The following is a 16,741-nucleotide window of genomic DNA, read 5'->3' as shown; positions in this document are numbered from 1 at the left end:
AAAACTCCAGAGTATCACAACCATCCAAATTTTTGGAGGCTTCAATAGCAAGTGAAAAAAATGGTTTTTGAATGGACGTGAAGATAATAATACCATTTATTGCAATTTTGCGGAGATATGAAAAAACATGTGTACAAATTTCTATACTGCTTAAAACATGTATTTGTGGAAGTGTTCGTAATGATTGTTGCTTCCCTTTGCTTCTATTAACAGTTTTTGATAGTTGTAATTACAAATTCTTGCAATTACGTGATTTTATGCAGTGTTGCAAACTTTAGCAATGTATTTTCTGTATCTTCAAAACAGTTTGATATATCAAATAGTTGTGAACAGCATTATGATCTTTACCCATGTTGGAAACCATTCACTTGGTTGGATGTGATACTTATCTATGCACTTTTTCGAATAAAACCTTTCGGAAAAAAAAATACAATTTTCAGTTCTTTGTCATTTTGTACCTTTTTATTCGAAATACGTCATATCATGATTATAGTATTTGACACTAAGGTACTTTGGATTTGCCTTTACTAGCTTAATTACTGTTGTAGAGATCCCCCCACTCACCCAAATTTCGATCATTGTGGATGTTGATATTGTAGTGTCCTTAGTTCGTAACACTGCATAATTAATATGATATTGTATGTTTTTATTTAACAGTAAATTTGAAAATATGCAAATACTCTGATGTAGAGCAATTAGAGAAAATATAACGTTGGGTTGGCAACATTGTTAACCTGGTTGGTATTGTAGAGCATGTCAGGTAATGTCCCCCTCTCGATATTTGGGTCATAAAAGACTTCAGTGTTGAGTTTAAAAGTTACGAGGGTGTTTCAAGATAAATAGTCCATCCAGTATAATTATATATACTTACTTACTTACTGGTCGGCGCTACAGCCCTTGAAGGGCCTTGGCCTCCCTAACCACTCTCCTCCATTCTTCTCGATTCTCTGTATTTCTTCTTCAGCCCCTAATTCCTAATTTCTGTACATCCTCTTCTATGCCATCTATCCATCTTTTTCTAGGCCTGCTTCTTCTCTTTCGACCGTCTGGTTTCCCTACAAACACCTTCTTAGCAGTTCTACTTTCCTGCATACGCTGTACATGTCCTACCCATCTCAGTCTCGGTTCAGACGTGCAGAAAAGTCTGTTGCGGGCCCGCAACAGAAAACTCTGTTGCGGACCCGCGCGAGCCGGAAATACATTGGTTCTTATCATTCATGCCACACGTGCAGACTTTCCCGCACGACTCTGCTGCGGGCCCGCAGCGGGCGAAAATTGAGTTGCGGGGACTGCTGGCTCGCAGCGAGTCCGCACAGGTGTTGCGGGTCGGAAAACCATTGCTGGCAATGAGGCAAGCCACACGTGCAGACTTTCCCGCGCCCGCAGAAATGGAAAGCGAAGAACTGAATGAAGAACTATTCATTAACGAAATACAAAAGTATCACGAGATATGAAATTTAAAGTGTGAAATGTATAGAGACAGAAATAATAATAATAATAATAATAATAATAATAATAATAATAATAATAATAATAATAATAATAATAAAAACGAGATGCATGGAATAAGGTGTGTGAAACCTTATGTGAGAAATTTAATGTAAAAACAGAAGAAGAAAAAAACAGCATTGGTATGTATGTATTATTATTACTTTTCAATGTAAAAATCTAATATTCATGTAGTATTTACACTTGATTTTCGTCGAGCGTCCCTTTCCAGCAGCGAGGCTATGAATACTATTTTGTGATAACAATAAACAAATACGCTTGGAGAACAAGCCTTTATTGTTAATACAGTTTCTTTGATAAGATTTCTTGCAACTCACTCCGGAATGAACCGACTGTTTATAACGTACGTTGCATTATACTTTAGGTCAAGGTCACGTATTATATAGCCTCTGTGCTCAAAAAGGACGCTGAAGTCCAAAACAACCAACATAATAGCAGAACAGAAAACAAAGAAAAAACATCGTTTTTCGGCTGACGATTGTTGTTTTTATTTGTTAATGTACTATTTTTTTTTAAATAGAGTTAGCACGAAAATTGTTGAACATCAGGGCACTCATGTGGTTAAAAAATAAAAAGCATGCTCAATATGTAACAGAAATATTTGTGTTTCTCGTACAATTCATAATATTGTGCACGTCGTTACTATTCTAGAGATAACAACTGAATGTTTTCTTACATAAAGAAGAACCTAAACAAAGTTATCTTGCCATAGAACTCTACCTCTGTCGCTTACAAAATAATCAACCCATCTGTTTCTGCTTCCGTTTGCTGCATTGCCTCCTTGTGGTGTGCTACACGTATTGGGGATTTCCTCAAAACCATCTATCGTTAAATGTCACAATTATAAAAATGTTTCCTTTTTCTCGCCTTAGACATGGATTATTCGGAAACACTAAATCCATTATTTAAGAGTTTACATTAAGAATTTCACATCTCCAATCTAAGCGAGTCCTCATATTGAACGTTTTCTCAATACATAACGGGAAATGTCAATACTATAGGAATGAAATGAAATCCTTGAGTTTTACGTCGCACGCTTATACCGGGTAGGCTAAAGGAAATGATGATGATAAATTAATGAAATGGTGCAATGAATAAAGTAGAAGGAAACGGGAGAACCCCGAGAAAACTCACGTACAATGGTGCTTCTCGCACCACAAAGCCCACTTGGCGCAAGCTGGAATCGAACCAGAAGTGGACACTCTATCACTGAGCCACCGGACCCCACTACTATAGAAATCCCCCATCTCCCCTTCAAGAGAAAATTTTCAAAGACACTGAAACCTGTGCTCCATTATTTTTATTATGAGTTTACATGGCGAATTTTATATCTCTAATTGAAACGAATTCTCACATTCGGTAATTTTTGAATAAATAAAGGGAAATTTTACTATTATTGAAACTCCTCCTCTTGAGCGGGATATTCGGGAAGTCTAAAAAAAATGTCTAATTTTTAATTTAAAGCCACCAACTATGTCAAAAAATCGAAATTAGTCACGCAATTGTTAAACTATGCCAATGGCCGCTAATAACATTTGAAAATGTCAATGAATAGGTCTCCGAATGTTTAACTTTCTGTGCTCTTACAAATGATAATTAGTTAACATAATTAACTTACCTTAATGTAACAGCCAGAGCTTCTCCGTGGCTAAGCGGTTAGCGTACACGCCTTTGGCGTGGGAGGCGCGGGTTCAATTCCCGTCGGGACCTCGTATGGTTCGGATTCCACGTTAATCAGTAGGACCACGTCTCATATAGCCTCGCTGCTGAACGGAACGTTAAACTCAAAATCAACTCATTAATGTAACAGCCAACATTTCAATTGGTGGTATCGCTAGTCTCATGAAAGCATCTTCTGCTTTAATTTTATCACTTATTTTCTATAAGAGTTCATCACATGAAGTGATGCTCATGCGAAAATAATTAAAGAACATTTCTTCGTCATTGCGCAATTCGATAAACATGGAAGAAAATTCACCTTTAAGCAGTCGTGAGCTTTCGTACGGACGAACCCAGTATCGTCTCTGTTTCTTCCTTAGGATTTTACTGGCTAAGTGTACGAAAACAGCACGTTTTCTTCTTTCAATTTTTATCTTTATTTACCTGCAGCTGAAAATAAAATCAGCTCTTTTCTATGTCTATGTGAAGTGGTTGGGCTGAGACGCCCGCACGAGTCTGCTGCGGGCCCGCAGCAGACTTTTCTGCACGTCTGAACTGGTTGATCTTTGACGCCCGCACGAGTCTGCTGCGAGTCTGTTGCGGGCCCGCAACAGACTTTTCTGCACGTCTGAACCTGCTCTTAGTCTTCCTTGTTTGATTATTGTAGTTATATTTGGTTGGTCGTATAGCTCTTGCAATTCTAAATTTGTTCTAATGCACCATGCGTTATTCTCCCTTATTGGTCCATATATTTTTCTCAAGATTTTTCTTTCCCATCTCGCTAGCCATTCCTCCTCCCTCGTGGTTATTACCCAACTTTCCCAACCATACATGACTATTGGTTTTAGTATGGTATTGTACAGGCTTAACTTTGTTTTTCTGCTGACATTTCTAGATTTGAATACATTATGTAATGCATAACAACATTGATTTCCGTTTCTTATTCTTTCCTGTATCTCCTCTGCTGTTTTATTGTCTTCGGTGATTGTCGTGCCCAGGTACCTAAACTTTCTTGTTCGTTCTATTGTATGGACATCCATATTTAAATCCCCTTCCTTATTGATCCTTTTGGAATCCTCGAGTTTCATATATTTTGTTTTGTTCGCATTTATTTCTAGTCCTATTTCCCTTGCTTTGATTTTCATTACTTTGTAATTCTCTTCTAGTATGTGTCTGTTCCGTGCTAGGATTGCTATATCGTCTGCATATGCTAGAATTTGAGCCGTTCTATTTAAAATGGTTCCTCCTGGGTTAATAGGGAGCTGTCGTATTACTTTTTCCAGCGCTATGTTAAAAAAGTATTGTTGAAATTACATCGCCCTGTCTTAATCCCCTCTTAACTTCAAATTCTTCATTCAAGTCTTGTTCCATTCTTACTTTACATTTTATAAATTTTAAGGTCATTTTGGTTACACTGACTAGTTTCTTTGGAATTCCAAATTCTTCCATTGTTTCGAATATCTTATTTCTGTACAGACAGTCATATGCTTGCTTAAAATCTACATACATCTGATACAATGGCTTGTCATATTCGTAGAATTTCTCTAGTATTTGACGTAATGTGAATATTTGGTCAGTTGTTGATCGTTGGTTCCTGAATCCTGCCTGATAGTCTCCTATTATGTATTCACCTCAGTGTTCTAGTCTTGTCGCTAGTATCTTGCTAAATACTTTATATGCTACATTTAATAATGTTATTCCTTTATAATTTCCACAGTCTGTTTTATCTCCTTTCTTATGTATGGGGTGTATTATCCCCATATACCACCCATCAGGCATTTTCTCTTTTTCCTACACCTCCATTATTAATTCATGTAATGTTCTTGCGACGACTTCTCCACCTCCCTTCAGTAGTTCTGCTTCTGTTCCATCTTCTCCCGGCGCTTTGTTATTTTTTAACTTTAGTATTTCCTTTTGTACCTCTTCCAGTGATGGGGGTATGGCTGCTTCTAAGTTTTCCTGAGGCGATTTCTCTTTACTTATTTCTCCCTTTTCTTTCAATTCTTCCTTTCCTCCATTTAACAGTTCGCCGAAGTATTCTTTCCACCTGTCTAGTACCTTTTTGTCTCCTATTAGGTTACCTCGCTATTTGTACAACACTGGTCTTGGCTGGAATCCTTTCTTTGTTTCCCTTGTTCTTGCATAAAAGTTTCTGATTTCCTTTCTCTCGTTCATTTTCTCTAACTCTTCTATCATTTTCTTCTCATATTCTTTCTTCTTCCTTCTACATATTTTGTTTGCTATTGTTCTTTTCTTCGTGTATTCGTTAACTGTTTGTCTTGTCCGCCTCTGTATCATTCTATTTCTGGCTTCGTTTCTTTCTTTAATCGCTTCTTCACATTCTTCATCAAACCATTCCGCTTTCTTCCCTCGTTTCTTCTTTCCTAAGGTTTCTTCAGCTACGTTGTTGATGCTGCATTTCAGCATGTTCCATTTTATATCTAAGCTACTTTCTTTCCATTTTTCCCTTTCTATATCCAGCTGTTCCTTTAACTTTCTCTTGTATTTATTCAGCAATCCTCTATCTTTCATTCCTTGTATGTTGTGTCTTTCCTGTTTTTCTCCTTTTATGTTTTTCATTGTACCTATTTTTTGTCTATATGTAGCCCTAACTAGGAAGTGATCCGTATCACCTTCTGCTCCTCTACAGCTGCTTACTTTTATTATGTCTGATTCATGTCGTTTATCTATTATGATGTGCTCTATTTGGATCTTTGTGTTTCCATCCGGAGAAGTCCATGTTTCTTTATGTATATCTTTACTAGGTTGCCAAGTGCTTTTTACTATCATGTTCTTCTCGCTGGCAAAATCTATTAATCTCAGTCCATTATCATTGCTGTTTTCATGTAGACTTTTCTTCTCTACCGTGCTTCTGTAAATCTCTTCTTTCCCTACATGCGCATTTAGGTCTCGTAGTATTATTTTAATATCATGCCTTTGAACTTTGCTTATTTCTTCTTCTAATTTCCTATAGAATTCTTCTTTTTCGTCCGTACTTGCTTCTTCTGTTGGCGCGTACGTATTGAAAAATTTTCCTCTTAGGCTACACATTCTGTCGTTGATTGGTGAGAATTTAATTACTTGCAGCTAGTTTTGTAACAAAAACCCTGCTCCTTTGGTGTTCGTGTTTCCTCATTGTACATCAGTGTATGATTCCCGGTTCTAATTATTCCATTTCCTTGCCATCGTACTTCCTGTAATGCCGTTATGTTCACCCTGTATTTATCCAGCTCTTCTCTTATTACTTTCAGTTTTCCATGTTTGTTTAATGTTCTAATGTTTCATGTGGCTAGTATTATATCCTTTTTCCTTCTCATTATCCTTTTCTTCTGCCGTTCCGATTCCAAATTTCCATTCCAATTCCGAGGCTGGGTTAGGGTATCCTCAACAATATTCTTTTTACGAGGTAAGGTTGTTAGCCTTACGCTCAACCCCTACCTGGAGGACCAGTGTTTTCTCCCTTAGCCGTATTGTCCGCGATTGATTATTCGTCAGGTCATTCCTACTTATTTCACAGCTAACCCCCATATCTGAGGGCCTTTCCACTATCCGCAACCCGTTGACACGCCCGTTCGCGTCCGGCATGCGTGGACCTTTTTGGTCCCGGGATAATTATATATACCAAGTTACATATTTTCCATCGAGGATAATGCAAGAACGAATCCAAATATCAGTATTTGTGTTTTTCAAATAGATTATTAATTATTTGAAATATTTACTGTATTTCTTACATGAAGTCTATGAGTAATTGTGGAAGAAATTGGTCAGTTTATGAAAATAGGTTATCGGAAAAATGAACTTGTAGTCGACTCAAGAGTGCATTCTCATTCATACAAGGACTGTATTGTAGCAAAATTGTTAGTAACAATGAATTTTGAGAGGGTGTTATGTTCAGTCTCCTCAAACATACAATATGTAAATTTAAATTAAAAGAAAAACAAAGGTTGCTTCTGAGTTAGAAAATTATATTTTGCTTCTTAGTCATATTGTCTTGAACATAGAAACAATTATAAAATTCGTTCATTAATTCCGTTAATATTAAAACAGTAACTTATGCATTGTTAAGCCTTTCTAACTGTTCCATTTATATAGTCAAAGTAGTTTCCATGGATTTATTTTTTGATGTGTAATACCACAATGGAAGCATTATGTCAGTCCTACAGTATTATAGAATAATTGCATTAAGCCAGTTTTCAAACGTCAGGAATTCAGTGAACAAATCTTGGATGGAAAACCAAAAGTTACATATTAAATCAACTCTGTTTGTACTTTTGTTTTGTAGATTCTGCAAGCAATGGGAAAATCTTACCATCCTGGCTGTTTTAGGTGTTGTGTATGCAACGAATGTTTAGATGGCGTTCCATTTACAGTGGATGTTGATAACAAAATTTACTGTGTTAACGACTATCACAGGTAAGTCACTGTCTTTTGCAGTAGTTAATGGCTTTTTATAAGCTTTGTCGTAACATATGTAGCAAGTAGATGATGAATGTAGAATCTAACTGCAACTATTTTTTTCTATATTATAATAAAAATTTTAACATCTAACAGCATTAACTTGCAAGAAAGTAGATAATAAGTAAATGATATTTTTGTATTGTAGCGTTCTAAAATTTGAAATAACTCGTAGCGCACTGAAAATATTAAATCAACTACTAACGTTACTGTATTGTGAATAATATACGCACAGAATTAGTCTCCATTCTGTAGCTCAAGAATATGGTATAGTATCTACCTGTAGTAATTTCGTACTTGTAGCATATTAGACTAAATTACGTAAATTTCATACAACGAAAATGTTTGGAGTACGATGAACATTTCTTTAATACACATGGGAGTTTATTTTACAGTTGCTCAGTGATGCAGGTATCGATCCTAAGTAATATGAATTCACATGCTTAAACAATTTCATAGTCATAGCAAAATACAGATTAGTGACTTTTAACATCCAGCTAATGGAGGAACTACGTGAACTACGTACTGTTACAAGAGAGATAGCTTTCTTACAGCTTCATTCGTTTGGCTTTTGTTTATCGTTTTGATATTGACATTGTATTTTCTCAGTAATATGTCAAAAATTAATTCGAGGTCGCAAGATCTTTTCTGCATGATCGATATATTTTCGTTTCCATTTTTGGCCATATGAAAATATGATACATGGTCTTCCCGAATACAGGACAAGTCAAAATGGTGGACCCGATTTCAAAAATTTATTTTGTGAAATCTGATAAACATATGTTATTGTGAGACATGCGCTTCGAAAGGTTAACTTTCAAAGTTTAGTTTCCACTTTTTACCGCGAAGAGTCATGTCAGACTATGTCCCCGTAACGAGCTAGTTAGATGTGTGCTGTTTCTGGTCCGGATAGACCGGATGCCCAGCAATCCCAAATGACCATTAAGAAGTCCTCATCAACCGCTCGCACTAACCTCGCAAAGAGTTATTCAATTGTCTGCATTCAAGAAATTCTCTGTAGTAGTGGCGTTAATGTCGTTCACAGCTGGTTTAGACATACTACGAGGGTCGTCTTGTAGGGTTGTTTCGTCAGCTTTAACTCGTTCAACCCAATGTAAATCATAGTTTCAGATTGTGTAGACCCGCCAAACACTCATTGTACTTGCTGAACATTTTTTTTTATTTTTTTAAAAACATTTTTCCATCGAAAAGAAATGTTTTTGAATTGTATCTTTTTAATTTTCAAAATTTACACTTAAAAAAAGGGGCCGCGGTGACTCAGTGGTAGAGCGTTCACCTCTGGTGCATGGGGTCCCTGGTTCGATCCCAGCTCGCGCCAAGTGAACTTTGAGGTGGACAAACACTGTGTGCGTGGGTTTCCTCGAGGTTCTCCGTTTCCTCCCACACTTTCTTCATTCCACCAATTCATTCATTCCTCATCATCACCGTCTCCTTTAGCCTAGCTGACATAACCGTGGGACGTATAACTCAAAAGATTTTTTTTACACTTAAAAAACACGTATATACACTGTTATTTTTATTTATTATTATTATTATTATTATTATTATTATTATTATTATTATTATTATTATTATTACACCTTACATACTTCTTTGCTTTCTGCATCAGGAAAAATGGTGACTCAGTGGTAGAGCGTTCACTACTGGTACCATTGCCGGTAAGAGCGCACAATTTTCATTGTTGACCTAACATCGTGGGTAGCTTCTTCAATTAAGAAATAGTAAAGTATTGTCACGAAAACAAACAAAACAAAAATGACATAGTCAGCCAATCCGCAGTAAACGCATTATACCCATGTGAATCAAGCGGTAAAGCATGTGATTCCGGTTTTGTATAAAAACCTGAGTAGTGGTTTCTGGATTCCACTTTATAAGCAGTGGAGGGTCATAGCCCCTTCATGGGCTTGTACCGCATGAGTGTTTTTATCCCCAGTTATACAGTTTCAAAATATTAATCTCTGAATCACACTCTTCATGAACAACAAACATATGCTTCAATTCTTCGTGGATATGTATGTACTGTAGTTTACTTTGAATTATGATGCAGAACGTTGATACTTTCTCGCTCAGAAGTTGATTTATAATTATACTACGTGCTGAAAACAGAGATGAAACTTCCATATTCCAAAAAATGCTAAATCGGTAGAAATACATAAGGTATTTTTATATAGTGAATTGTATGCATTGTTTTGATTCAAGAATGTTATAACAAACTGAGCCAGTTGCAAATGTTAAATCTGACGCTTTCTAAAGATTTTGAATTAATATACAGAGTGATTATAAAGGTTTATCGTGTTTGAAATGGTTATATTAAGAAGTGTATAACATATTCAATAACGAATGACATGAAAATATACAGAAACTGTCCAAGTTTCAAACATACTGGTACAAATCTTCGATGTGGCTTACTTTGGTCATATGACACACATCTATGCGCTACCTGAACGAAGAACTCCACACTGTTGGCTTGAGCTATGTGCATGAAGATGACTTTGCGCTATTCCAGTGGCCTCCGAGATTTGCCAATCTGGTAAGGGTATGTGAGAGGCATAGTATATGTACCTCCACTACCAACAACTTGGGGTAAGCTCCAGAATCGCATTGCAGTTATATTTATGACCATTGGTAGGAATATGCTAGTATATGTGTGGGGAAAACTAGAATACCGCATACATGTGTCTTGTACCACATTGAATATTTGTAACAGTATGTCTGAAACTTAGATAGTTTCTATATATTTTCATATATTACTCGTTATTGTATGTGTTACACACTTTTAAATACAGCCCTTTCAAACCCAATGAGTCATTTATAATCACCCTGTATATAAGGGAAAAGAATAAAGAAAAACTAAGAAATGTATTTGTGCAAATTAAAGACTATTAATTTTGGAAAGATAATTTGCTTGATACATTCTTACATTCGTAGTATTTTTGGATCGAGAATTGTTCAATATAATGAGCATCAATTCTGTTACGAGCATTTTGTTTCTGTAATCGATGCAAAATTCTCATATCGTTAATTTCATATGTAATTTTATGCGAAGCATGATACATACTTTCAGCATGGTATGTATTGTTATGTACATCATGTATGTAATATTATCGAACTAATCCCCCAACGTATATTGATAATATAACTCTCACTAAATTATTATAATTTGCCGCGATTAGTATCACATTCGTAGCAAAAATTAAGTAATAAATAAATAAATAAAACTTAACCAAAAATGTTTTTGCACGATATGAATGTATAAAATTTGGAATGTCCATATCTTTCTAACAGTATAGCACATTAATTAGATGTAATTTTATCTTTTAACTGAAAAAAAAAGACTTAATTTTTGATTCATGTGATTTTTTTTAAGGAAGTAAGACTTTTTTAAATGTAAGTAGTAAAATATCAAACTGTAGCCAGAATCTGTATTTGGTTTCATGTGAAACTTGTTGAAGCTAGAGTTTTATTAGATTTCATCAAGATGTAAACTGCATTTACAATTTTAAAAAAAATGCAACGGACTATACTCGCTCTTTATGGCCACTGTGTACAAAATATATTATCTGGTAAAATTCTTATTGGCCGAGTGGTTAATACATTCGCCTTTGATTTGAGTCGTCGTGGAGTAGCTTTGTGTTAACCTGCTGGCTCACACGAAATAACTTGTAGAACTGTTTTCCCTTATTCTGCAGTTTTATTTTGACCGACGAATAGCAACAGACAAGGCGGATAGCTATCTTTAACAGATATTATCGGGAAAATATATTAAGGTGCAAGTGCGCATTTGCGTAATTGGATTATACGGCAATACTTTTTCCCTGTTTGCTTTACTTATTCCGCAAATTTTACTTGTATACGAAGGAAAGTAGGTAAATGTATTGTTTGAATCATGTTGAACCTAAAACAAAAGTTTTTAATAATGAGCTCAATATAGAGAATATCAGGAAAACAGAAATGCTTGTGCTAGTTATGTAGTCCCGTAGTCACATCTAAAACGCTGACCAAGAAATAAGAAACGATGAGCGTTCTAGAGGAAAGTTAGCGACAGCATGTATATCGATACAGTAAATATTTTTTTTTCCCCTTTTTGGGGGAGGGGGAAGAGTATTTTTCCTTTCTATCACTATTATTGATCATATTTTCCATTCTTGTTTTCAAAGTATCCCCACGAAACATAAAACGTCATATTTTTTTCAAAGAATCCCAATCATATAGGGAAATGATATCTTAATGACCAAACCTAAAATGTTGAATTCCAGAATTACGTACGTAAATTCCAAAACTACACATTCTGATCAACATGGTGTGTTAATTCCTAAACTGGCATTGAAATAATATGGAGACGAACAAATCAAAATCATTTAAGATTTACAATACTGTGTTGATCAAAGGAAACCGACATATAAACAAAAATCATTACTGCCATACCATGAACAGTATATTTTAAAAAATGTCTGATAACGTCCTAAAAAATGAACACATTAGATGAAACATATGAAGTTTCTCACTCTGGTTCTGTCCAAATTTAGAGGTTTTGTTACTTCTAAAGTAACATTTTATTTACTCAGCGGTTGATGGCAAGACTGGTTTATGGACAAAGATGTACTAGGTATTAGCACAAAGTATAAGTGACCAATGCAGTGTTTATTTCCTGTTGCAGAATGTTTGCGCCGAAGTGTGCGGCTTGTGGTAAAGGAATCACTCCAGTTGAGGTACTTGTCATTCATTGTTTGAGTTTTGTTTTCTGTGCAAGTATAGTTGTGTTAGATGATTAACCTGCTTCAGAAGTATTGGTTGTAGAGGATTAGGAAAATTTGTGTATCATTTCCGCGGTATTCGTAGTTGTAGAGTGTTTGTAAAATGGTATGGTGATAGTTTTGGTAAGGTAAGTAGCGGGGTAACCTTACCCAGATCTCCCGGTGTCCTATTTACTTTGAGAGTACAATAATTTTTATTTGAAGCCACGGTTTATGGTAAACATATGTTAATGCTACGAGGGCAAAAAGCAGTACAAACTGAAAGAAATGATATGTTTCAAATATTTAGTTTGAATCAGCTTGTGTTTTTCAAAGCAACTTTGAAACTAAATCTGTTTCTGAATCATATACAAACGAAAAAAAAGAGCATTCTATCAAATATTGCAAGTGGCTTCTTAGTCTCCTTGCACCAGCTATGAATTTACTATTGCTTATGTTGCGTTACAAAAAATAAATAAATAAAATCGAAGGAAATTCCTTGATTGGGAATTCATTGAACATGAGTTACTATAACAGTTGAAAGTTGATATCGAATCAGACACTTCAAACCTGTTATAATTTTTTCATGTATTGAAAGAAGTTCGGAAAGATAGTGTTATAAACAATCATAAGTAATATTTACATCTTTGAATAAGAAAACTTCTGTAAAAAATTAGTTTGCGAAGCCTTGAGATTTGATCAAGAAATAATAGTAGTTAAAATTCAAAGTTAGAGGTAAAATATAAAATACAGTTTATTCTAAACATTAGGTAAAACATAGGGTAGTTCATGAATACTTTTTGATTTTAAATAAATATCTTAAACTAAATATGGATAAAGGTTTATTAAAAGACGACAAGTCTAATGATATAAATAATTTTCAACCAATCACTTTAAGACTTCTTATCGTCCCTTCGAATTCAAACAGTTGATGTTTCGGCAACAGAAAGTATCTCAACGTTGAGGTGTTGGGTTTTCTGAGAGTTCGTTCCATACTTTTTTTTTTATATATATACCACAGTTTTAAAAATATTTTCTATTGATATGTAACAGTTTTTAAGCGTGTATAATAATTCAGAGAATTGTTTTGATATTTGCAGTACTGCGTGTAGTCGTTACTGTTTAGATATGTTTAGAAACACATGGTTGATTACTTACAGTTCAAATGTAATTGGCAATAAAAAGCTAGTACCATTATTCAAAAGAAATGAGCTATTGCTTTATTGTGTAAACTCTTCATTCATATTTATAAACCGAATCATGCGTTAAGAGTATTAAGAAAGGTTTTAAATACATTAGTTATTGTTATCAAACTAACTTACGTACAGATGTGACAGCGCACATAGTTTGGAAAGAATAAGTTCTACAGCGTCTCTCCCAAAAGTATCATGAAAAGATTTAGAAAACCAGATTTATTATAGACCAAAATACAAACTACTAAAATTCTTCAAAATAGCATCCTTGTGCATCCACACACTGCTGCCCCCGATACGCCTTCTGGAAGTCAGCAGCGGGAACAATCTTTAAAGAGAGCATCAAAAACACTTTGGCCCTTCCACCGCTCCAAATGGTGTCCGTTCAAACTTCTCTAAATGTTTTAATAAAAAAAGCTGCGGCGGCGCAAGGGTGGGCTTTACGGCGGGTGAGGCAGCGTTGGCACGTTGTGCTTGGCGAAGAACTACTGTACGAGAAGCTAGGTGTGACATGGTGCATTGTCGTGATGCATTACTCAAATGTCCGTGATCATTTCCCTCCTGACCCGTCGCATCCTTTGTCGAAGACATTTACGTACTACTAAATGTTGATTGTCTGTCCGGAAGGCACAAACTCACTGTAGAGTACGCCATTTGCATAGCAGAAGACAATAAAACATTACTTTCACCCGCGATTTGCTAATGCGAGCATTTTTCGGGCAAAGGTGTTTGTGTGTCAACTGAACGGTTTGATTCAAGATCGTATTCGAACCCACATGTTTCGTCGTCAGTTATCACATTGTCTAAAAACTGAACGGTTTTCGTTTGGTTCATCAGATGTCTTGAGAACTATTTTGGCACACGCCTTCCTAATGTGCAAATCCTTTGTCAGAAATCGATTAACTAAATTAGACTCGTCTGCTATTATTCTGTCGAACCGAATGAAACACTTCTCTCTCCACGTTTTCACTATATAATGTTGGCAGATGTCCAGCGTGTAATCATTCTCTCGGTCTTCCCGGAACATCTACGTCATTCGTACACCCTTGCTTGCGATATGGCTACCTTAATCAGGTGGAACGTCTCAACACCCGATTTTTTTAGTTTGACGGAAAATTTGCTCGCAAAACATTATTACATTAAACGTTGCATCTTTGCTCTCGACACGCTTAATGAACTGACCTTCATGCCGATTGCAATCCTCACTGCAGTGCCTGTAGGCGACCGAACCAGGTAAACCCCTGTAGCTGAGATCCCCCCACCAACCATGCCGACGAGAAGCGTCCATTTCTAACCCATCTTGTTGCTTAGAAAAAGTCTTTCTTAATACTTCTGGGACAGGCTCTGGTATGTTCATTAAAAAAAAAAAAAAAAAAAAATCGTACAATTTTGCTGATTTCTGCTTATTGCACTTTATTACTGAACAATGATAATAGAACATGAAGAAGAAGAAAATACTAATATTCTTGAATCTGTGAAGGTTTTTGTTGGATGTGATGTAAAGTTAGAGAAGCGTCTAAAGAACGAGCCTTGTGTTATACTCATCGTATCATGCACTTCCATACGCATATTATAAAACTATATATATATATGATCAGCCCTTCGTTCAGTGCAAGATCATACTTTTGTTATTGAAGTATGTTAAGGGTTTTCACTACGCTCTTCACTTAAAAAAAAATAAATAAATAAATAAAGGAAAAATTTTGAAATTGGCCATTTAATGCTTGCAAAATACTGTTAAATAAACTTTCATTTGTTGGAACCTATCAAGATCTTTCATATAATACAGAAATTTGGTAATCTGCTAATTACGATAGCATAAGATGCACGTTCTCGTCCATATTTCTGACTTACAGAATAAAAACATACCTGTGAATAGTTATTAGTTCGTTTAGTAGCATTTTTTGTAGGTATAAGACGGCTCACTTTCTCAATTTCCGATATGTTTTACTGAATTTAAGTTATGCGCTGAAATTCGGCAAAATGATACAGAGTATAGAGAATACCCTTAACAGTGCATGCTTCAATTTCTAGGGTTAATATGATGCAAGTGACGGGAGTGTTAATATCTCTTTTTGCATGTCTTATAGTTGGTGATTAATATTTTGCTTTATATGTTGCAATTTAACATTACATACGTCTAGATGATCCTTCATATATTGCAGTATGGGGTCATGTTCTCATTGTGTAACAGGCTTTTTTGTTTTTACTTAAAAAATAAACAGTTATATTGTTTAGAATTGCTTGTTAATTTGTCGCTTAAATTTTCCTTTAATGGCTATTAGTTTAACACAGTACAAGAAATAATAGTATTAATTAATGATCGCTTAGTCTGGGGAATAGTTGGATAACTAACAACCATTGCGTTGTTAATTTTAAGCATTAGTACTAGAAAAATGTTTGCAAATACGTTCAAACTGAAGATAAAAATGTGAAATTATGTTTTTTTTCTTTTTTTCTTAATTTTTTGTAGAGTACAACTAGGATACAACAGTAAATCAGTCCGACTACAAATTCAACTAATCTACCCTTTAGTAGTAACTTCCATTAGATGGTGTGCTTCTAATACGTTGATTTTTTTTAAAATCAAGATTATGCCATCAACACTAAACGGTGGCTTTTGTGTTCAGTTTCACCTAATAATTTATTTTTATAATTTCTTTGTTTTTAGGGGACAGAAGAAACTGTTCGTGTAGTGTCCATGGATAAAGATTTTCATGTAGATTGTTATGTTTGTGAGGTAAGGATGAGTTCATGATTTCGTAAATCTATTATTCAGTAACCAACTATAAAATTGGTACATTTTCAGCCTTAAAGACTTGTACACGCTCTTTCGTTTATTTAGACCTGAAATTAAAGTCATATAGAAAGGCAGATTTGAATATGTGGGCTTGCTTAAGCACAAATTGAATGAGAAATTGGATGGCTGATACTAAGATGCTTATTTTATAACATGATTAAGAATGAAATAAACATTAGATTCTTTGTTTGTTGACTTCTGAGAAAAAACAATGGCAAAAATATAATTAACCTAAGCAGTTTGAGGAGCTGTATAATGAGTGAGGAAAAAATGCTTCTGTGTACTAAGAACAAGAAGAAATATATTTATTCATTATGTTAGTTTTACTTTACCTTATTTTTATTACTCATTATTCATGACAATGTTAGCAC

The 16,741-nt window shown here is 35.1% G+C and overlaps 1 protein-coding gene across 4 annotated transcripts in view; it reads left to right on the top strand.

Moving 5' to 3' along the window:
• The window catches only part of jub (LIM domain-containing protein jub), a 124,831-nt gene that overhangs the window by 99,572 nt on the left and 8,518 nt on the right, over window positions 1-16,741 (top strand). For 2 of the 4 annotated variants that reach the window (XM_081743856.1, XM_081743858.1), the window contains exons 5-7: window positions 7,451-7,581; window positions 12,302-12,353; window positions 16,242-16,310. In XM_081743856.1, coding sequence (XP_081599982.1) covers window positions 7,451-7,581; window positions 12,302-12,353; window positions 16,242-16,310 — 252 coding nt within the window. The remainder of the gene's footprint in view (window positions 1-7,450; window positions 7,582-12,301; window positions 12,354-16,241; window positions 16,311-16,741) is intronic. The other 2 variants (XR_014128873.1, XM_081743863.1) reach the window with 1 other exon arrangement.

This window comes from Thermobia domestica, chromosome 2, assembly GCF_964235325.1.
Source record: "Thermobia domestica chromosome 2, izTheDome1.hap1.1, whole genome shotgun sequence".
Classification (NCBI taxonomy): domain Eukaryota; kingdom Metazoa; phylum Arthropoda; class Insecta; order Zygentoma; family Lepismatidae; genus Thermobia; species Thermobia domestica.
This window is presented reverse-complemented; position numbering and strand designations above follow the sequence as displayed.